This window comes from Telopea speciosissima, chromosome 2, assembly GCF_018873765.1.
Source record: "Telopea speciosissima isolate NSW1024214 ecotype Mountain lineage chromosome 2, Tspe_v1, whole genome shotgun sequence".
Classification (NCBI taxonomy): Eukaryota; Viridiplantae; Streptophyta; class Magnoliopsida; order Proteales; family Proteaceae; genus Telopea; species Telopea speciosissima.
Genome location: NC_057917.1, coordinates 64,518,845 through 64,539,523, shown reverse-complemented (window position 1 = coordinate 64,539,523; position 20,679 = coordinate 64,518,845). Strand labels below are relative to the sequence as shown.

At 38.2% G+C, this 20,679-nt stretch overlaps 4 protein-coding genes and 1 long non-coding RNA gene across 8 annotated transcripts in view; 3 read left to right on the top strand and 2 right to left on the bottom strand.

Annotated features, from left to right (window-relative positions):
* Positions 1-2,379, top strand: part of LOC122649975 — a 3,671-nt gene extending 1,292 nt beyond the window's left edge. Inside the window, exons 4-8 of the mRNA XM_043843249.1 lie at positions 168-250; positions 658-696; positions 1,647-1,717; positions 1,789-1,903; positions 2,035-2,379. Of these exons, the coding sequence (XP_043699184.1) occupies positions 168-250; positions 658-696; positions 1,647-1,717; positions 1,789-1,903; positions 2,035-2,109 (383 nt within the window). The 3' untranslated portion in view covers positions 2,110-2,379. The remainder of the gene's footprint in view (positions 1-167; positions 251-657; positions 697-1,646; positions 1,718-1,788; positions 1,904-2,034) is intronic.
* Positions 1-7,088, top strand: part of LOC122649973 (heme oxygenase 1, chloroplastic-like) — a 21,380-nt gene extending 14,292 nt beyond the window's left edge. Inside the window, exon 5 of one of the 2 annotated variants that reach the window (XM_043843247.1) lies at positions 7,067-7,088. The gene's annotated coding sequence lies outside the window, so the exon portion shown is untranslated. The remainder of the gene's footprint in view (positions 1-7,066) is intronic. The other variant, XM_043843246.1, reaches the window with a different exon arrangement.
* Positions 1-13,507, bottom strand: part of LOC122649978 — a 27,721-nt gene extending 14,214 nt beyond the window's left edge. Inside the window, exons 1-2 of the long non-coding RNA XR_006331353.1 lie at positions 13,495-13,507; positions 4,937-4,950 (exon numbers count right to left, since the gene is read on the bottom strand). This is a non-coding gene — a long non-coding RNA (uncharacterized LOC122649978). The remainder of the gene's footprint in view (positions 1-4,936; positions 4,951-13,494) is intronic.
* Positions 1-20,679, top strand: part of LOC122649971 (DEAD-box ATP-dependent RNA helicase 15) — a 30,338-nt gene that overhangs the window by 3,764 nt on the left and 5,895 nt on the right. Inside the window, exons 2-13 of one of the 3 annotated variants that reach the window (XM_043843241.1) lie at positions 5,105-5,118; positions 5,218-5,334; positions 6,571-6,671; positions 7,318-7,490; positions 7,623-7,854; positions 8,058-8,176; positions 8,905-8,961; positions 9,048-9,232; positions 15,637-15,781; positions 15,877-15,960; positions 16,047-16,110; positions 16,316-16,606. In XM_043843241.1, coding sequence (XP_043699176.1) covers positions 5,219-5,334; positions 6,571-6,671; positions 7,318-7,490; positions 7,623-7,854; positions 8,058-8,176; positions 8,905-8,961; positions 9,048-9,232; positions 15,637-15,781; positions 15,877-15,960; positions 16,047-16,110; positions 16,316-16,326 — 1,287 coding nt within the window. In that variant the 5' untranslated portion in view covers positions 5,105-5,118; position 5,218 and the 3' untranslated portion in view covers positions 16,327-16,606. Of the gene's footprint in view, positions 1-5,013; positions 5,119-5,217; positions 5,335-6,570; positions 6,672-7,183; positions 7,491-7,622; positions 7,855-8,057; positions 8,177-8,904; positions 8,962-9,047; positions 9,233-15,636; positions 15,782-15,876; positions 15,961-16,046; positions 16,111-16,315; positions 16,607-20,679 lie in introns of those variants that run through there. The other 2 variants (XM_043843242.1, XM_043843243.1) reach the window with 2 other exon arrangements.
* The window catches only part of LOC122649976 (protein BUNDLE SHEATH DEFECTIVE 2, chloroplastic), a 25,327-nt gene extending 4,648 nt beyond the window's left edge, over positions 1-20,679 (bottom strand). Inside the window, exon 1 of the mRNA XM_043843252.1 lies at positions 20,672-20,679. The gene's annotated coding sequence lies outside the window, so the exon portion shown is untranslated. The remainder of the gene's footprint in view (positions 1-20,671) is intronic.

Sequence of the window (20,679 nt, the reverse complement as noted above, 5' to 3'; positions counted from 1 at the left end):
TATTTTTCTATCAAGAAAAAAAGATATATATATATTAGTTGATGAAAGAGACCAATACAAAAAACAAATGCATGTTGTTTCTTGCTAGTGTTGCTAAATCTTTCCTCCTTTTATGGAATGTCTATTTAGTTCATCTTGGGCATGATGTAAAATGTTATTGGAAACAGGTTTAGCTGGAGGATTAGTCTATACAGATAATATAGTAGCAGCTACACCAATTGGTCTCCTCGGGTTGCTCCTATTGGTCCAGGTAATGAAATGAGGCAAAGAATCTCATTGTACCTTAAACCCTCATGTTCCAGGTAATGAAATGAGGGCAAGAACTTCATTTTACCTTAAACCCTCAACTGCTCCACTTGCCAAAAATTCATGAATAGGAAATGGAGCATCCATTTTTTAGACGAGATAATGTTTATTAGTTTAGTTTTCATGTCCTGATGGGTTTCTCACTATAAACATACAACTCTTAGCAGTGAGATTTCTGAGTTTTGTTGGCATACTCTTTTTTATTATTTATAATGGTTGCCACATATATTTTCCTTTTTGGTGCGGACATAGTACTATGTATAATAAATAGAACTAAATATTATAGGAATTTTCTTATTTCTTACAGTTTATCCATCCAAAGATAGCTTACATGTTTTTCTCTTGGTGCAGACGACAAGAGTGAGATTTGTGTTTGACGACGATGCCCTGGTTTGTTCCCTCAGCACCCTCTCCTCCTAAAAAACGTATATAAACAAAATGTGTAGTGGTTTTGCCTTATTGGACAAGTAGATGAAAGTCTGTATTATTATTCTACCATTGCCCTGTTGTATGTTTCATTCTTTGCGTGAGTTCTGAAAACATGTGTTTAGCTGCCAATATTAGAGCTTAGTATTTGGGGATGGGATCCTGCTATGAGCACATGAACTATTGGGCAATTCTTTTCAATCTATCATCAGCTGATTTCTCTTCTGAGCCTACTTTTCTATGGCGATTCTCATACCTGAAGGCATACCCATTTCATGCCGAGGCATTACAGCTTGGAAGCAGTTGTACTATTAGGGAGAGGGTTTGCATCTATGTCTTGGATAGTAGTTCTTTTCACCTTGTTGTGCTAGCTTGAAGGCACTATTCCATTATGTTGAACAACTTAAATCTTGAGTAGCTTTTTGGGGCACCATAGTTGCTCTGCCTACATGCTAGATTTCTCTTTTTGAGGTTGATATTCTGTAGTTAAATGTCTTATAAAGAAGGCATAGGAGGCTTTCGAAGAATTGGATATATTTGCAGAAAAGTCGACTTGTAAGGTCTGGTTTTTCTCCTACTTTCAAATAAGTCATCATCATATCCACCTGTGGAATCTCATCTTACCATTGAAAGACAATTTGCAATATGTTCGATAATGTCTAGAAAGATCTTTTGAAAGGATAAAAATTTTCATGTACTAAAGACCAAACCAAACAGCAGAATTGGTTTGGTTCTTGCTGGAGCTTTGACTCTTGTACTAAGCATTTCATCAACTTGGACTTGGGTTGCAGGCTTTTAAACCTTGACAATGAAACCTTATCCATCTTTGTCTTTCTGCATTCCTTTATATGGAAAATATCCAATATTTGTTTGTCGATTCCTTTTTCTGTTTACATATTTTTTCCCTTTTATAGGAAGTGAAAGTTGGAGAGCAGCTTGAGGAGTCTGGTGAAAATGTCTTTGTTGGTGGAAAAAACCGCTGGAAGTGAGTAGACCTTCTGCTGCCATTAAAATCTTCAAATAAAGGTTTTGGCTCACCTCTTATCCTTTATACAGATTTTCAACGTTTGTGAATTGGGAGCTCTGGTGGCCAAATTTTCCAATCTTAGTGTATTTTAAAGAAACACAAACAAAGCCTGAAGGACAAGTGCATTTCTTCCCAGTAATCTTTGTAAGTAACCCTGAGAAGCAAGATAATTACTAGTTTAGACTGTGAACTTGCATATTTCAAGTTCTCATTTTCTTGACAATTTTCTTTGTTTGTGTTGTTTCTTTGTTTGTGTGTGTGCTTTCTTTTTTTAGAATGGGAAGCAACTTTACGATGTTATGGTGGAACGAGCTGGTCCTTCAAAGACGAGTGCACCCAAGAAGTCTTAAAAGCATGAGCTTCATCGTGTGAACCATCCAACCTTGTCATCTTAGTTTTTGCTACACTTGGTTGTCCAGAAGTATAGCATTTCTTGATGGATAACAACAGAAAAAATTGAGTTCTAATGAGAAACTAATTATGGGGCTGAGTTGTTCTGGTGTTTTCAATGCAAAAAACTCTACATTCCTAGATGACCAAACAAGAATTAGGATCCTTTCTATATTTTCCTTGGAAATAATCAAAATATATGAGACTATTATCAAAGAGATTTGTTGAATGTGATTGCTACTTCAGCGAAGTTGACTATGTATTATAGACACTATATATGAATGCGAATTCAAATGTTTTTCTTCTTTTATTTCTATTTTTCACATATTATTGTCTTCAAAAATATAATTATACATGGAAGATGTTTTCTCTATTCCAAAATCTTATTTACGACACTTAGTTTATTTTTGAATATAGAAGCACCAGCCTACCAGAATCTCTACTTATTTAGTTTGACCGAGTTTTTCTTCATCCACAGTGAAAGAGGAATCCCCTCATCACTGTCATCGGTCCCAGGTAGGGGTGCAAGTTTGACCCTGAGCCTGAACAATGCCTGGGTTGAGATATTTGGCCCTGAGGGCGGGTTGGGTTAGGGTTGAGACCTCAGGCTAAGCTTGGCCCGGCCCGACCCTGATTTAAGTTATACTATAAAATATATATTGATATAATATATACATTATAAACTTTACCAACATTTTTTTATATAATATATTATATATGAAGACAATAAGTGATATAATACTTTTTATTATAGTGTTATTTTATGTAAAATTGTAATGTTCTCCCCGGCCCATTCTAGCCCATGCATTTCTTTCCCCTTTCCCACGATTAGGGTTAATCAGGGTCAGCCCGGCCCCACCCTGAGGGTGGGTCAGGGTTGGATTTTTCTGGCCTTGAGTCAGGGTCGGGTGGGGCCTAGGCCTGGCTAAGGGGGCTTAGGGTTGTGCTAGGGTTCTATAAAGTCCGACCCAACCCAACTTTGTTGCAGCCCTAGTCCTAGGTGCTGAGCTCGAGAAGAAAGAAAGGAGGAAAAAAAAAAAACTGAAGCGATGAAGCTCATACCATTGGATGTTGCACCTGCCAAGTGTCGACCTCTTCACTCTGAACTACACTGCATTGCATCATGGGAGAATTGGAGAGGATTTTAATCCATATGAGAGTCTTAGACATGAGTAGGATTCAGCAACATATATCTACAAGACCTCATTGTTGCCAGTCTACCTTCAGCAACAAAGACATCATATGCTTTCATTGTACTACAAAGGTTAGGGTCCACATGATGAAATATTGCTTAATTATAGACCTTCTAAATAGTCCAAAAGAGGGAGACCAAAAGTCATCATATGCTCTTTTTTTTTTGGTAAACCAAATTTCATTCAGAAGAGCGGGAAAAACACAAGGAGTCAGATTTACATAGATCCAATAGCCAAGGAGAGGAAATAGGCCAGTCCGTCCTACCCGCTAAGGAGACAGCCTTCCGAGACAAGGAGTCAGCCACGTTGTTAATCTCTCTGAAAATGTAAGAAAAGGTAGAAGATCTAAAATAGGTAGCAATGTGTTTGATGTCGGTGATGATATTGAGAAGCAAGAAAGGGGGAGGGGCTGTAGTGTTGAAAAGCTTCACAAGAGGCTGACAATCGATTTTCACTTGTAGGTGCTCAACTCCATCCGATAAACTTTGCAACAGACCTTCCCTGATTGCCAAGGCTTCCCTTGAATGGGAGAGGAGAAACAGGCTGGGTTAGAGATAGCAGCAGTAGGATTACCTGCTGCATCGCGAATGATGAACCCCAATCCTCCTTTCATACCCTTGAGCGCTGCATCAGAATTTAACTTAGAGGTATTGATGGGGGGCGGAATTTTTATCCTCTCAATTACACTGCCCGTACTTGACATCAAGTACATCTAATAGAGGGAGGTGGACCCCACGTGGCCCCCACCTAAGGCAATGTGCTTGGGCAGGGGGTAGGATAGTCATTTCTACCTCCTCTATTAGATGTACTTGACGTCAAGAACGGGTAACGTAATTGAGAGGATAAAAGGGGACCAAGTTGTAGTGCGAGTTTGTCGCCCAGTAAAACCCTACTCTCTTGGCAGATTAGTAACATTGTGATGGGGCTGTTGCAAAGCTTTCTCAACCAATAATTCTTGACGAATAGACTGTTGAAGCACCTCCTCTGGCGACCCACTATGACCATTGAAAAGTAAGTCAATCATCATATGCTTTCATTCTACTTACATTTGGGTGTTTGAAATTTTGAGTATCCATAACCGCTATGGAACAAGAGTTGTTGGATTGATCCTTCGAAACTAGAACCGTTTCATTACCAAGAAGTAAGAACCATCCGGTTTGACGCCCTTAGGAGGTGTTTATTTTCCGGGATCGTTTGATTTTTGTCTGTCAATTTGTATTAAATTAGAGGCATGATTCATAATCTTGAATTGGATCGGACGATATTGGTTGGATCGGTTTGATATCAGCCAAGGCCGATCCGATAGTATGGTGAAAGGGTAAAAAGATAATAAAAATCAAATTTTGTTAAAAACCCACAGGTAAATCCGTCCGCTCTACCTCAAGTTTGATCGATTCGGATCGGTATCTGCCTTGACCGATCCCGGGATTAATAATCATGGGTGTATAATGTCCAGTTTACCAAAAAAAACAAAAAAAAAAAAAAAGGTGTAAAACGTCCAAAGAACAATGGATATGGATTACAATGGGTAAATTTGTACTTTTAGTCATACCTCCTCCATATTATACCCAATCTTACTAGTAGAAACCCTAACTCTCTCTCTCTCATCTTCTCCAATTCCCTTACTCAAATCCCCCCCAGCCGCGAGGGGATATCATCCATTATCTTCTCTATTTGCTCTTTTTGTTTTTTTTCATTTTCTTTTTCTCCTATTTTTCCTTGCAGACGTCCTAACCCCTAAACCCTTATTCTAATCTTCAAGCAGCAGATTCAGAGGTAAGTCTTGCGAAGCTTTATGCATCTATGTAAACCCTAGTTCTAATTTATTGCGGTCTCTTGAAACTCTATAACCCTAATTTGTTCTTTTTTGTTTAGAATGGGAGAAGTTAAGGAAAACGATGCTTACGAGGAAGAGCTTCTAGACTACGAAGAAGAGGACGACAAGGCCCCCGATTCCGTCGCGGCCAAGGGTGCAGGCGAAACAGCGAAGAAGTAATTTACTTATTTTTTGTTCTTTCTGTAGAATTTATGTGCTTTTAGTTCTTTTTCATTTAGATCTCGGGATTTACGCATTTTAGGGATTAAATTTGAAGAACTTACATTAGAATCCAGTATTTCTCGGTCCTTGTGTTTAGCTGTTTCAGAGTGATGTAGTTCAACAGTTGAATCCTTAAGAGTTTCATAGCCAGTTTGTTACTTTTCATAAGGTTTATCTTCATGCCTTTTTGGTTTAATACGGTAGACCTAAATATTATAATATACTACGCAGTTAATTTTAGTAAAGCAGGTTTTCCCTTGTTCACGTTTTCAGTTCGTTGACCATGAGGTGGTCAAGTACTGTAGTTACTTTCAAGTATAGTATGGATGTACAGTTGAGAACTTTATTTAAGGGTATACCACATACTTTTTTGGTGGCTGCCTTGGGGAAGTTGCAGTGGTGTTGCTGTGATTTGGTGATATCTCTTGGTTCAAGAAGCATGCGGTCTTTAATAAGTAAATATAGTTTTAAACTCTAGGAAATTGTTGTGTTAGTGTCATTTTGGAAATGGTTGACCCCCTACTCCCCCACCCAGAAAAAGGTGAAAATTCTGCTTCCGTTCCAAGAGTGCTTTGTTATTGATGATTCCATCCTGGTTTCCCCTTGATTTTGATTGCTCTTTAGCCATGTTCCTTTTCTTAAAATGCCATTTCAACACCACTTTGATTATTAGTGTTAGATGGTGAACCATGCGTTGTTGTTCGATGATTACGTACCTGGTTTTCCCCTTGTATTTTTCTGATTTTCCAGAGTTCTGTTTTGATTGTGTTTAGTATATGTGTCACAGTTGTCAAGCCATTGCCTTGGCGTCCAGTTGCCCTGGTCGCCTAGGCAGGCATATTGTTGGTGTTTTGCATTGTGTCCAGCCCTCCTATAACGCATTGGGTCACCTGGACAATTATGGTATTTGTCATTTTTCATTCTATTTCAGTCCAAGGTTTTCCATATTTCTTGCTGTCCTCATCTGGATATGCAGTTGGGGCAGAAGTTTGTGCAACGAGATTTGAAGTTTGTTATAGCAACTCCATTTTTTCTCTGTATGAGCTAGTGAACTATAGCATATGCATGTTCTATTTAAATGATTGGGCTTGTTCTTGGTGGGAGATTGGTCAATTTCTCTTTCTCTTTGATATTTGAAATACTATTGTTGATGCAATAATCTAATTCTGTTTTGATCTTCTGTGGTGTAGGGGCTATGTTGGAATTCACAGCTCGGGATTCAGAGATTTTCTTTTGAAGCCAGAGCTTCTTCGTGCAATTGTTGATTCAGGGTTCGAGCATCCTTCAGAAGGCAAATACTCTTTGATTTATCTTCTTAGTTGCAGCAATAGTATTTATTAGGATGGATAATGAATCTGCTCTTATCTATGAAGTTCAGGATGCACTGGATTTATTTTCAAATAATAGCATGAGTTTTCAATCTTTCACCAATAGAATCTTATTTGCAAATAATAGCATGAGTTTTCAATCCTTCACCAATAGAAACTGATTCCTTTGATGTGCTGATAAAGTAATTTAAAACACCTGCAATGCATGACATTTTGTACTTTCTGAGTTTACAAATCAATGGATGTGACCAATGTCAGTGTCGAATTATATTCATGTGTCACAGCTTGTTATCTTCTCATATATAGATTACTTGGCTAGTTGTTTTTGGCTGAGAAGGTCCTCTTGTTAATTGCGCCAGCCATTTTTATGTTATGTAGTCACCTTCTGGGGATTTAGGAAATTAGATTGCATCTTTCTATTTATAATTTCTTACATGCTTGCCTGTTTTTAAATATTTTTCTTCATTCTTTCCAGGTAACATACTACTATCATACTCTTGATTTCGCGACAGAACTGCTTGGGTAAACCTTTCCATTAAAAGGATCTCGGAGGTCATTTTTTACTTACTGAGTGTTCCTTCGCTCCGATTTTGTTTGGTTCTTCATCAGTGCAACATGAGTGCATCCCTCAGGCCATATTGGGAATGGATGTCATCTGCCAAGCCAAATCTGGGATGGGGAAAACTGCCGTCTTTGTTCTGTCAACTTTGCAGCAGATTGAGCCAGTTGCAGGTCAAGTTGCTGCCCTTGTTTTATGCCATACAAGGGAATTAGCATACCAGGTGCGTCTCCGAGTCTAAGGTCTTCATATTGTGGCTTCTTTTGTCAAGTTTTGGACTCGATTTCTGTTACTGTTTGAATTCTTTAAAGGTTTTGTGATACTTTAACTAATAATTGTTCACTATTGACCGCAGATTTGTCACGAGTTTGAGAGATTCAGTACCTACTTGCCAGATATCAAGGTTGCTGTCTTCTATGGTGGCGTCAATATCAAAACTCACAAAGATTTACTGAAGAATGAGTGCCCTCACATTGTTGTTGGAACACCTGGAAGGATATTGGCGCTAGCAAGAGATAAGGACCTCTCATTAAAGAATGTCAGGCATTTTATCCTTGATGAATGTGACAAGATGCTTGAATCACTTGGTATGTTTTTAGCTTTAATTCTCGGAAAGGTTCTCTAATTATTTTCCATGCATTGTTCTTCTTTCTTTACTTCATTCATTGTAATGTTTATATAATCACCGTCTTCATCTTTGGACTTTGAACTGCAGAAGTTATAGTGCGTTTCTAGATTGTTTTCCATGCATTAGCTCCAGTTTCTTATCATTGATGTTTATGCTTTGCAGACATGCGAAGAGATGTCCAGGAGATTTTCAAGATGACCCCTCATGATAAGCAAGTCATGATGTTTTCAGCGACACTCAGCAAGGAGATTCGCCCTGTTTGCAAGAGATTTATGCAAGATGTAATTTACTGGCCAGTATTATTCAAATTTAGAAATCAATACTTTTCTTACTGCCAGCTTTCTACAAGAGAGATATTCCAGCAATAGCTAGCTCCTTTGAGGAACTATAGTCTGAAGCTTGTAACTTGATAGAGTATATAGGAATCACTGGATTGAGCGTTATAGTTGGTGTATGTATCATAGTATTCACTTTGGTTTTCATAGGCTCAAGATTTCCGTTTTAATGTGTTTTTTTGAGTGCTCCTGATTTCTTAGGCCAGTGCTGCTGCTTCTCTTCTATTGTTTTTCCTCTTTTGTTGTGGCTAGGGCGGTTAAGGACTTAAGGGTTCTTATCCAGTACAGCATAAGTGGCTTGTATGCTGGGGGTGGCAAAGTTTACTTTTATTTACCTTTTTATTTTTTTTGAGTTATGAGTTATTTCTGTGGCCAGTACACTGATTTCGTAGGCCAGTGCTGCTGCTTCTGCTTCTCCTCTATTCTTTTTCTCTTGTTTTGGGGCCTTGGGTGGTTAAGGGTTCTTATCCGTGTACAGTATGAGTCAGTTGTATGTTGGGAGTGGCAGGATTTACGGTTATTTACTGTTGGTTGGCTGTAAGAGGGGTGGTTTAGTTCTAATAAAGAGGCTGGAAACTTGGGCCGGGAGTTGTTCCTTCATCATTCTGTACTGGATTCAATGAGTTTCGGAACGACTCCTAATCTGCTTTCATGTGGCATTTGTCCCCTTTCAGCCTATGGAAATTTACGTGGATGACGAAGCCAAGCTGACCCTTCATGGACTTGTACAGGTATTTTTAGCATATGTAAATTGTTCCTTCTGATTTACATTAAGCTTGTCTTCTATACTTGAAAGTTAGTTTTTTATTCCTTGTAGCATTACATTAAATTGAGTGAGCTTGAAAAAAATCGCAAGTTGAATGACCTACTCGATGCTTTGGACTTCAATCAAGTTGTGATTTTCGTCAAAAGCGTGAGTAGAGCAGCTGAGCTGAACAAGTTACTTGTGGAGTGCAATTTCCCATCTATCTGCATTCACTCTGGGATGTCACAGGAGGAAAGGTTAGGAACACTGTCATGCAGAATTCTCTTATATACAAGTAGTTTCCTTCACTTAAATTTTCATGTTTTAGACAATTTAGTTAGGTTGTGCTGTCTGTTGTTTTGATCAAAGCAATTTTAGTTTATCCTGTACTATATGAAATGGATAATTCTTTGAGTATTGTTGAGCTGATCTTATTGCGCAGGGATCCTCTCCGCACCGGTGGTAGTGAGAATAAATGTGTGTGCCATTTGATCTGATGTGTTTCAAGGTGGAATAATTATTTGCCACATGATGCTCTTCATAGTTGACCGTGGGATTTACTGAATAGTTAACCAAAGACATGCTAAATTCACACATCTGTCATTTGTGCACATACCTACATGATGCATACTGCAAAGAAATGATTGTTTATACACTTAGAGCTTTTCTTTGCCTATCTTGACATTTTTATTCGAGAACTGAGCCTTGTTTATGCTACAAAATGATGTGCATCATTTGGGACCCATTCTAGTTGTTGCATATGACATTCTTGGCCGCCTCCCCTATATGGTGTCTAATCAACTTAGCATGCTGAGCTTTGTTGGTTGACTGCTGGAATCTTTTATTTCATATTCATTCTTCTCTTCTCTTCTCATCACTGTAGCCTGAGTTGTTTTGTTAACTAATTATTGCTTAGCGAAGTCGATAATTGGTCATCCAACTGTTAACTTTCCCCTAATCCACCTCATGATCTCCTAAGGTACACTATCTTTTGCTCCTAAAAGTAATTGAAAATATGTGAAGATCTTCTTGGTATGAATATTTGATAACCTAGATTTTAATCTTAATATGTCCATAACGTAGGCTTTAAATGTAATTTGTCCATCATGCCATTCTTCATCTTTTATTTTCCGGAGGTTGATCTCACAAAGTTAGTTCTTGGTACAACTCCCGAGTATTTCTCTTGTTCTTTACCATTCTCTTTTTTTTTTTTGAAGTTTCACCTTCTTATCCTTTTGCAGCTGATTGTTCTTTTGTTCTCTTCCATGTCACAGCCTAGAAGTCCACCCATTTTGAATTTTGTTAATATTTTTCCCTCCCACTGAGCATGAGAGAAATCTGGCTCATCATTGATCCACTTTGGAGGACATTGAATGCTCTCTTCCTTTAAGATCATACGACAAGAAGTTAACACAACTCAGCCTTGTCTCAACTGAATGGGGTCGGCTACATGGATCCTTGCCCTCCAATCAGCTATATTCGAGGTCATACTGATACAAAGCCTATGCTATGCATGTCTTTCCTCATAACTTCTCCTATGGTCATTTTAGGTTTGCCCTTGGCTCTTTAGTTCCTTCAATTTGAATCAAATCACTGCTCCATATTGGATCATCCAAAGGCCTCTTTTGAACATGGCCATGCCACCTCAAAAGACTTTCTCGTAGCTTATCATGTATCATAGCTACTCCCAGACCAGCTCTAATATGATCAATCTGATTGCAATGCAAGACTTGAGATGGGCCTCCAAATCGATTATGTATTCAGCCCATATTTTTGATTTAATTAAGCCCATCTAGCTAGCCTATTTTGGTTCAACTTCTGGCCAAGTCGATCAGTCTTATTTGGGAGAAATATTAGCTGTCAGCCATCCTGTCGTGTGGAGATTATTTGCAGAATATTTTCCAGAATTGGTGGACATCAATCAGAATATTTAATCACAGTTAAATCTGCTGATTTGTAGGGGATTTAATTGCAATCAAGTCTGCTGATTTGTAGTGGGGATATTTTCCAGAAGTAAGAAATTACAGTTTGTGTGGGCTCCATGGCCAGCTGTCAGCAGACTAGTTAATTAGGATTACTTTCTCTTATTTTTTGTTGCAGTTATGTAACTAGAGTCAGTTTAGGAGTTACTTTCCTATTGCTATTATGATTTTAATTGTTTCTTGAAAGTTATTAGTTTGTAACTGATTGCTATAAATAAGGGAAGAAGGCTGAATACAGCCAAACAATTTAGATAAAAGAGAAGAATTCTGGTTTGATAGCCATGAATGCTGTGAGATGCAGTGAGGGGAGAGATTCCTCGAGAGGGTGAGATGCCTTCGAGTGGGTGAGAGGCTCAATCCAAATTATCCTTCTTTTATCTTCTATTTTTTTCCCTTCAATCAATCGATTTCAGGGAGAGTTCTGACTTGAAAGTTGCTGACTTGCTGAAGACCATTCGAAAGACTTAATCCGCCACTGGAATTGATGTTCAATTGTTATATGAAGGCCTGGGAATATCAGTACATCGATCATACTGTAGTGTTGGTTCTTATTTGAACTGACATCTACATTGCATTTACTTTATCCTTCATTCCTTCTCCTTTTAAGTTTCCAACATTCCGCACCATACATCATAGCCGATCGTGTGACTGTCCCATAAAATTTTTCTTTAACGTTTAAAGGAATACGCCAATCACACAACACTCCGGACACACGTCTCCACTTCATCCATCCTATTCTAATTATGTGTAACATCATCTTCTATATCACCTTTATTTATGATTGAGCCAAGATGCCTAAAATAATCACTTTGTGGAATGTCCACCTCATCAATTTTCACTGCATTATCCATCTTAGTGTAACCAAAGTTACACACCATATGCCCTGTCTTCGTTTTACTTATCTTAAAACGTTGATTCCTAGGTTGATCTCCATAACTCTAACTTGGTGTTAATCCCTGCTTCTGTCTCATCCACTGGAACAATATCATCAACAAAAAGCATTCACCAAGGAACCTCATCTTGAATGTATTTGGTTAAATCATCCATGATAAGTTCAAACAAATAAGGGCTTAAAGTTGATCTTTGATGTAACCCAATTGTAATTGACTAATTGGGAGTCACTACCAACTTTTCATTTACAACTTTATTTTTTAAGGTTATTTTGGTAATATGGCCTAAACCCTAATCGACTAATCCCATTTCCGTTTGTACTCTTTCACTCTTGTCTCTCAAGTCTCAATGTCTCAAGCCCTCACCTTCAGCGGCACTTTGCACTCAAGCCTCAAGGTCATTCAAGACCTCAACTCTCACTCTCGATTCTCGACTCGGCACCGGCAATGGCATATGCACAACCCTCTCGACTCTCGATTCTCACCGGCAGCGACATGCGCAACCGGCAACGGTAGGTTCTGCCTTTTGATTTCCCTTTTTTTGTTTTTCCATCTCAACTCTTGATTAGGTTTCTTCACCATCTTTTCGTTCTGGGCGAGAGAAACAAGGGAGAGAAGAGAGAAAACAGGAGAAAAAGATAGAGAAGGGTTTCTAAAAGGGATTTTTGGGGATCTTTCATTTAGAGTGAGAAAATAGAGATAAAGGAGAGAAAGCAGAGGGAAAGGAGAGAAAAAAGAAATGAAAACCTGAATTTAAGGTTTGAGAAAAGAGAGATTTAAGGCGAAATCTCAGCGAAGAAGACAGTGAAAATGGAGAATCGAAGCAAGCTAATCATCGACACTATACACTGGAGCGTTCAGATGCGTCGGCCTTCATCCAATCTTGTTTTTCTTTGAAGTTTTTTCTTTTGTCTAATCCATACTGGATCTTGCCTTTGAGTTGTAATCTCGTTTTAATTTCTTATCTTTTCGGATCTGTAATAAATCCCTACCCTGCTTCAATCTATATCTAAAATAATTTATAATTGATTTTTGTGACTCCTTTGTGTTCTTTGGTTTTGAATCTTAATCAATGGCTCGAAGGAGGCCATAATTGTAATGTCAGATGTGTTCACTAATCGGAGAGCTTATCGGATCGGATAATATACGGATATCCGATAAACTCCCGGATACGGATATGGTAATACATTTTAAAAGTCCGTCGAATATCGGATCGGATTCGGATATGGCATTTGGTAAACGGATTCGGATTCGGATTCGGATAGTAGTGAGTCCGAGCCGAATCCGATCCGTTTACAGCCCTAACCACAATGCTTCTCCTCCATTTATCTGGCATTTTCCTTGTACTCAATCTTATTAAACAGCTTGGTTAGCCCAGATTAACCACAAATTCCTAAGCTCTTCCACACTTCTATTGGGACCTCATTTGTGCCTTGTGGTTGCCTATTTTCATCTTGTTTTATGCTGCTTTTACTTCAGACATCCTAATTCTTCGTATATATCTGTGATATGTGGTGTCTTGATGGTCTTGATGGATAATGCAGTCTTCCGGAACACTAACCTTCCCTTCTCTTCTTAATGTTCTCGTACCTTATTAATACTTTTCATCTTCACTTTTAATATATCTAGCATGGTCGAGATCTTTACTCTTCCTTTCCCTCACTTTAACTATCTTATAAATAGCCTTTTGTCTTCCATTTGTGCTCAGATTGTTATAAAGATCTTCATATTTCTTCTCCCTTGCTTTTACCACAATCTTAGCTTCATTTCTAGCAAATTTATTCCTTTGTAGATCCTCTAAATCCTTAGTCCTTTGCCATGTCTTAAAACTAGCTTTCTTAGTCTTAATGGCTGTTTGAACCTAATCATCTCACCACCATGCCTCTCTAGAGGAATGATTTTTTTTTTTGATTCGCCAAGGACATCGTTTGCAACCTTCTTAATACAACTAGCTTTCTTTAAGATCATACCGTATCGCAAATTGAGTGATATTTCTTGCGCCGCTCCTTGTCCATAAGAAGTTCTCTGTAACATCTACTGTCTTCCCCTAAGTTTCATTTAAATCCCCTCCCATAAATATACTTTCTTAACGAAGTATTCTTGAATTCAGTGCAGCAATTTTTCTGAAAAAATGTCCATACTGCTGGGTTAATTATTTTCCAGTTATTATAGGAAATGGAAGTGAAGTAAAAATGAAGGGTGTGGCTATAAGTAGTTTGCATTTGTTCAAAAATTTGTGGGAGATGATTAGGGAGAAAAAGGTGTAGCTTTTGGAAATCGTTATCCCTTGTTATCTCATCCAGTACGTGGGAGAACATAGGGAAACAAATTGAGGGAATTTGGGGCACACCAGCCTTCTCATCTCCCCTGTTACAGGATGGTGACCAACTAGTATTCCAGGACAAAAAACAGCAATGATGGATTTTGTCCTTTGTTTTCTCTTGATTTTCTAAATGCAACCAAGCAGCGATCAAAAGTTATTGTTTTTTTTTCCTTCTCATTTCTCTTTTTTCCCCTTGGAGAAAACAATAATACAGCCTACATGTCGTGATGACACTATTCTATCTAATAATATCCTCTGAATTTTTTTCTTTAAAAATATAATTCCTACTCATCCAAAATAGTTACGTGATGCTTACTTATTGTTCTATGCTCTAAAGAAATGAGGTATTGTGAAGCCTTGTGAATTTGGACTCAGCTTCTTGTTGGCCCTTGTCCCTCACCCTCTTGATGGTGCAGTTGCATTAGACATTAATCCCGTATGGAGCTCTATGTGCAAGCTTGGGAGGCTTATATGAGGCTTGTGGCAGTCCATTAGGCTTAAATTGACCTTTGGGTAGTTATATTATAGGTTGGGACTTTTATGTTCTTGGGTTCATTGTAATGTACCTAATTTAAAATCCCATAAAGTGGGGGGTAAATTTAGTACTCCGAATTAGTTGTTAATGTGTTTGAGTTAGATTAGACTACTTGATAGTTAGATAAGAATACTGTTTTGAGTTTATTTACTTTATTGAGTATGTTAAGAGTGATTAGGAGTGTCCTTTTATGAGTCAATTTTTGAATTTTAGGTCTTTATATATGAGATACATCCCCCCATAAATTAGAGATGATTGTGTAAAGAATTTTGTTTTAACCCTAATTAATCCTAAATAAGCTTAACATATTGATCAGTTCGGAAATTGTTTAGCAAGTTTAGTTTTATTATTTGGTCCTCTGAAAAGGGTAGAGTCTTGCTCATGGTGGCATGCTGTTGTGATGCACTGCTATTGACATGTTGCTTAGCTAGGTCAAGCTGCTCGTGCTGGGCATTTCACATATTAGAAATTGTGAAAGGAGTGCCTGGCCTGGCCTGGCTCTGCTTAGAACTTGGCTTGGGTCATACAATGCCACACCTGTGGTCAAGCATAGGAGATGAGTGAGCTTTAGTTTTGCAGGACATCTGCAGACAGGACCTTCTTTGGAACGTACACCCATATGAAAATTGAGTAGCTAACACAACAGGTGCATGAAAGAATAACATTGGTTTAGAAGAATATATGATGACATGTTTAGGTAATTTTGTGCTTATGCATGCAGTATTTTTTTTCCGTACTTAAATTGCATTATTGTAGTTGATAATCTGTAGTTTTTTTTGGGAGATTCAAAATATTAGGGTGCTTCGTCTCGCTTGGCTTGCTTTTGCTATGCCATTCATCAGGGTCAAACATGAAGCCTAAGATTGATTTGCCCATGATATGAATTCAGTTCAATGACTATTTCTGCGCTTAATTGACGTGGTTTTTGCAGGTTGACACGCTACAAGGGTTTCAAGGAGGGGCATAAAAGAATTCTAGTGGCAACTGATTTGGTCGGCAGGGGAATAGATATTGAACGTGTCAATATTGTTATCAACTACGATATGCCTGAAAATGCTGACACCTACTTGCACAGGGTTGGCCCTCACTCTGGTCATTCTGCTGTCTGTCTATTCTTGCAGTAAATCACTTTTACTTAGCTTTGTCTGTGTTTTATTGAAATTCTTAACAGGTGGGCAGAGCTGGCAGGTTTGGTACCAAAGGACTTGCAATTACCTTTGTCTCATCTGCTTCCGACTCTGATGTCCTCAATCAGGTTGGAAAGACTGTTAACAGTCAATTTCACTTTCACGTTTTGGAATTCCCTCTACGTCTCTAAATTGCTGTATGGTTTGAGTGTAGGTTCAAGAGAGGTTTGAAGTGGACATAAAAGAACTGCCAGAGCAGATTGATACCTCTACTTACAGTATGTATTCTCTTCCCTGATGTAGTAATTTTACTGGTCTAGGGTATTATTAATCTTTGTATCATGAATTTTTGTTTTTGTGAGTTGCTCTTGGGTTGTAGAATTGTATCATTACAAAGAAAATTATCTCTGTTTTGTGTTACAATTTTTCGAATATTTACTGTTGTTTCTCAAACTTTTTTTTTTGGATGGGTTTGTCTTGCAGTGCCATCTTGATGGAAGTTGTTTTGCCGGGGAGTACGTGTAGTTCTATGTATTTCAAAAGATGGCAGCTGGTAATGTGTAAGAGCTGGTGGTGCAGACTTTAGATTAAATCTTGTTCAATCAAATTTCAATGGATTGGATGCCCATATGAAGAAAAAGGATTTTGCCCTGGGGTAGAACCGGAGTTTTTGCACTTAATATGTAATTGTTAATTGAAGTCTAGAGCAAAACGGTACATGGAGAAAATGCCATGTGTGATAGTAATTGTATAACTTGGTGCATTGACGAGGAACCTTGGCCAGTCCTGCCATTACTGATTTTATTCTATTTCTTTTTAAAAAAAACTGAAGCACTTACTAAGCAGGACTCAGATTAGTACATTTTTGTTTCCCTTGTTATTGTGGTAGGTCTTTAATTTTTCAGTTTATCAAGATTTGTTCATCATAGTGCTTTTCGTAATATTTTTGCTCAGAACCTTTAAGGTTGGACCAGGTACCTACTGGACTCCACCTTTACAAGGTAGTAACGTTTACTGTTTGTGGGAGAAGCTATTAAGACTTCCCAAAGTTTTATTTATATTTTATTAGAGCTGCATAACTCTGCTTAATATCATATGATCAGGTAGTAGTTGTAGCTCTTCCGTTTAAAGCAGGTAAATGTTCAACATGGTAGATCTCTTAATTTGGCATTAAATTGAACTTGAGTTGTCATACAATTTGATAATTAGATTTGTTTGATAATCATGATTAATTAGGGTGTTGGGGATTTATTGAGAGTTAAATTTGCGCTGGAAATGTAATAAGAAAAAATCTTTACCTGAAATGCAATGGAAAAATGATTCCTTTATGCCAATGGTAAGAAATTGTTCTCTCACTACCTGTTGGATAGATGATGTAGTTATTATGAGGGTTGGACAGATAGGTCGTGCTTTCGAGTAGATAAGTGTCAAATTTCAGACTTCAATAAAGCTAAGGGAAGGGATTTTCTGCCAAGCTGTGTCAACTTTTGGAGGAAATCTTCAAAGCCATGACTGATGTTGTTCAACTGGTACTTGAATGATTGATCTTTCTACGGCACTACGTAGACCATAACTCAACTGGTCTGCGGCGCCCTAAAGGCCTCTGAAGAGGTAGTAATATTCAATTAGAGATGTTATTTTAAGATTAGATAAAGAATAAATCTGTCTTTGCACGATCCTTTTTTCCACGGCACCTCTAAAGGATCTGGATCTCCTCTAGCCGTGGCGGGAGCTGGAGGGTCTAGCCCAGCAAAAACACCCAAAAAACAGGGAGTTGGGTTCATATTCACGTACGTGAAACTGACTCAAAAACAGGGGGGGTTTTTGGTCATTTCATAGGTGGCCCACTTGGGTCCCACCTATAAAATGACCAAAACCACCTTTGTTTTGCTAAGCTGGACCCTTCAGCTCTTGCCACTACTAGAGGAGAGTCACATTGGGACAAGTAATAATGGTTAGATAGAGATGTATTATTAAACATGGACCAAGATAAAAATTCCACTTACCTGGCCTCAGCTAAGATAATGAGAAATTTTAGGTCAAGCAAAAAAAAGGGACAGACGGGTTCGTCATTTCACCTTCTCATTTGAGAGGGCTTAGTGGTTGCCATTGGTCAGGATTCTTTTTCCCTTTAAATCATTGTCTTTCTTTGTCCAAGGAATTTTGGGTTTTATGTTTGGGTAAATTACACGTCTCCTCTTGGTTTTCAAACAAAACTCAAATCACCCCCTGGTTTTTGAAAATACTCAAATCACCCCATGTATTAGACCCCAATATGACAAATTAGACCCTGTCGTTAGTTTTATGCTGTTAAGTGATGATGTCAGCCAGTTAAATAAATTTAAATGCCTAAACTACCCTTTTGACATCCAAACATAGATTTTGAGGATAGTATTATAAATTTAATTCTAATGTTTTAGTACAAGGGTAAAATAGTCTTTCTATACTAATAACTAACAGCAGACTAATAGCGTTATTGTAGAGGGAGACGGATGAGTATTTCCAAAAATTAAGGGGTGACGTGTAATTTACCCTTTATGTTTTTATAGGGGCGCTGTTTTTTGGGTCGGATGTAGGGCCATGCTGCATGTGCCAACTAATGAGAGCGCATGTAGTGGCACAACAGGGGCGGATTTTTGCCATACGTGGGAGGCATGGCGGCCATTTAGGCCCCTGTTGTGCGTAGGTGTGGCCCGGCCCCTGTGTCCCACGTAGAAACATTCTCCCTTTTTTTTTGGAACTAGAGGTGTTCGGTCTTTGGCCGACTAATTTTCCCAGGATTCGTACATGACCCCGCAACACACACAAACCAGGAGATCCTAGGGCCCCCATGTTCACCGGGAAGTTTCCTCTTAGGTGGGTGGCTCCAAGGGGGGAGGCGGAGTCAAACTCAGAACCATATTTTGTAATTAATATGTATCACCAATTCAGGAGAGTAGAAGTCATGATCTTTTACTTTTGAGGATTTGATCCTTCCAAAATGAGCTCCACCACCTCCTGGAGCTCATCTCCCCTTGGGGTTAGTAGGCCTTATTTTATCTTCGACTTTGTTGTTGTTGGGCATTTAAAGTGGAAACATGATTAAAAGCTTTCAACTATGGGCCTATAAGAACCAAGCTACCTAAAGTTGAATCATAATTGTATGGCTAACATGAGTCAAATAATTGTTTTTTTATTCATGAAAGAAAATATTATTTAAAAAATTTAGGGAGATGGGTACAAGTTTGCAATTTTGTGGGGTTAGAAATGTGGTTGTTCTGTCTATTTTTTTAATACAGACTGAAATGAAAAATTTACACACGGAGTTTGTGTCAAAGATGATTCCAAATATCTCTCATGGCCAAGGTGTGGTAGTAGGTTGCTCTAGATGGTTCACCATGTTTTGTGAGTCTGTCCAAACTTTCACTTCTACTCCTTGTCTTCCCAAAGACATTGCACTAGATCGAGACTCCTTGTAAGATGCCTCTAGTTTCTGTTTCTTGAACTAATCGATCCTGTATCCTCAATTCATCAAAATCCATTTGTGCATAAATAATATGATTATTAGAGATAATTGCTGCTGCCCATGCTCCCCGTTTGGTATTGGGGGCAAAACTATCATCAGAAATGATAGTAGCATGAAGTTTTCCATCTTAGGTATACATGGATGTTTCCAGATATCAATAGTACATTCATTTCCCACTTTCCAAATATAGTTTTCTTGAGAGACCCGGAAGGATTTTTTTGATCATATTCCAAGTCCACGTTCCAGTTTAGAGTTTGAGATCTCTTTCAAGAAGGTTATTGTGGGGGAAATATTTGGCTTTGATGATTCTTGCCCAAAGCTTGTCCGGTTGGATTAAAATTTTCCAACTAAGTCTCATGAGTAAAGCTTTATTGTGGGTTGCAGTGGATCGAATCCCAAGTCCTCCTAAAATTTTAGGAGCACAAATAGAGTTCCAAGAGATGCAAGCCTTTTTCTCTTCCTTTTTTTCTTCCCCTCTTCAAACTGATGCATTTATCAAATCAAATTTAAGACAGATTGATTTTGGGAATGGGAAGCAAGAGTGAAAAAAAGATGGGACAGAATTGAGGATAGATTTGATGAGAATTATATGACCTGTTTGAGAAAGTAAATTAACTTTCCAGTCTGCCAATTTGTTTTTGATTCTATGAATAATATTTTTCAAACATTGGGATTTAGACTTGGGAGGGGGAAAGAGGGGTTCCCAGGTAGACCGACGGAGTTTTCATTTCTTTAATGCCCAATATGTTTTTGAGAGATTGACGAAGATGGCCTAGTGTGTTACTGCTGAAAATGATGCTACTTTTGTCTAGGTTTATTTGTTGACCCGACAAGTCCTCAAAAAGAGAAATGATGAATTTGATTGTAGTAACATCTTCAATAGTAGCGCGACAGTAAATGAGGGTGTCATTTGCAAAGAGGAGATGGGTGATCTTTGGTGAATTTCTTGTCACTTTGTTTTCTTTAAGAAGATTGAGATCCCTGTAAATTTGGAGAAGACGAGAGAAATATTCATTGATTGTAATAAAAAGGTAAGGGCTCAAAGGTCATCCTTGGCAGATTCCTCTGGAAGGTTCAAAAAAATTAAAGCAACTCCCTTGCAACTTTATTGAGAAAGAGCATGCGAAAAGAATGCATATCATATCAAACTAATGATTATCAAACCTAAAAATTCAAAGATGGTCTAGATGAAACCCCATTCAATTCTATCATAGGGTTTGGACATGTCTAATTTCAAAGCCAGAAAACCCTGTTTTCTTTTTTTCCTTTTTCTTTAGGAGTTGAAAAATTTCCTAGTCTATGATCATGTTGTTAGAGATTTGTCTCCCTTTGACAAAGGTAG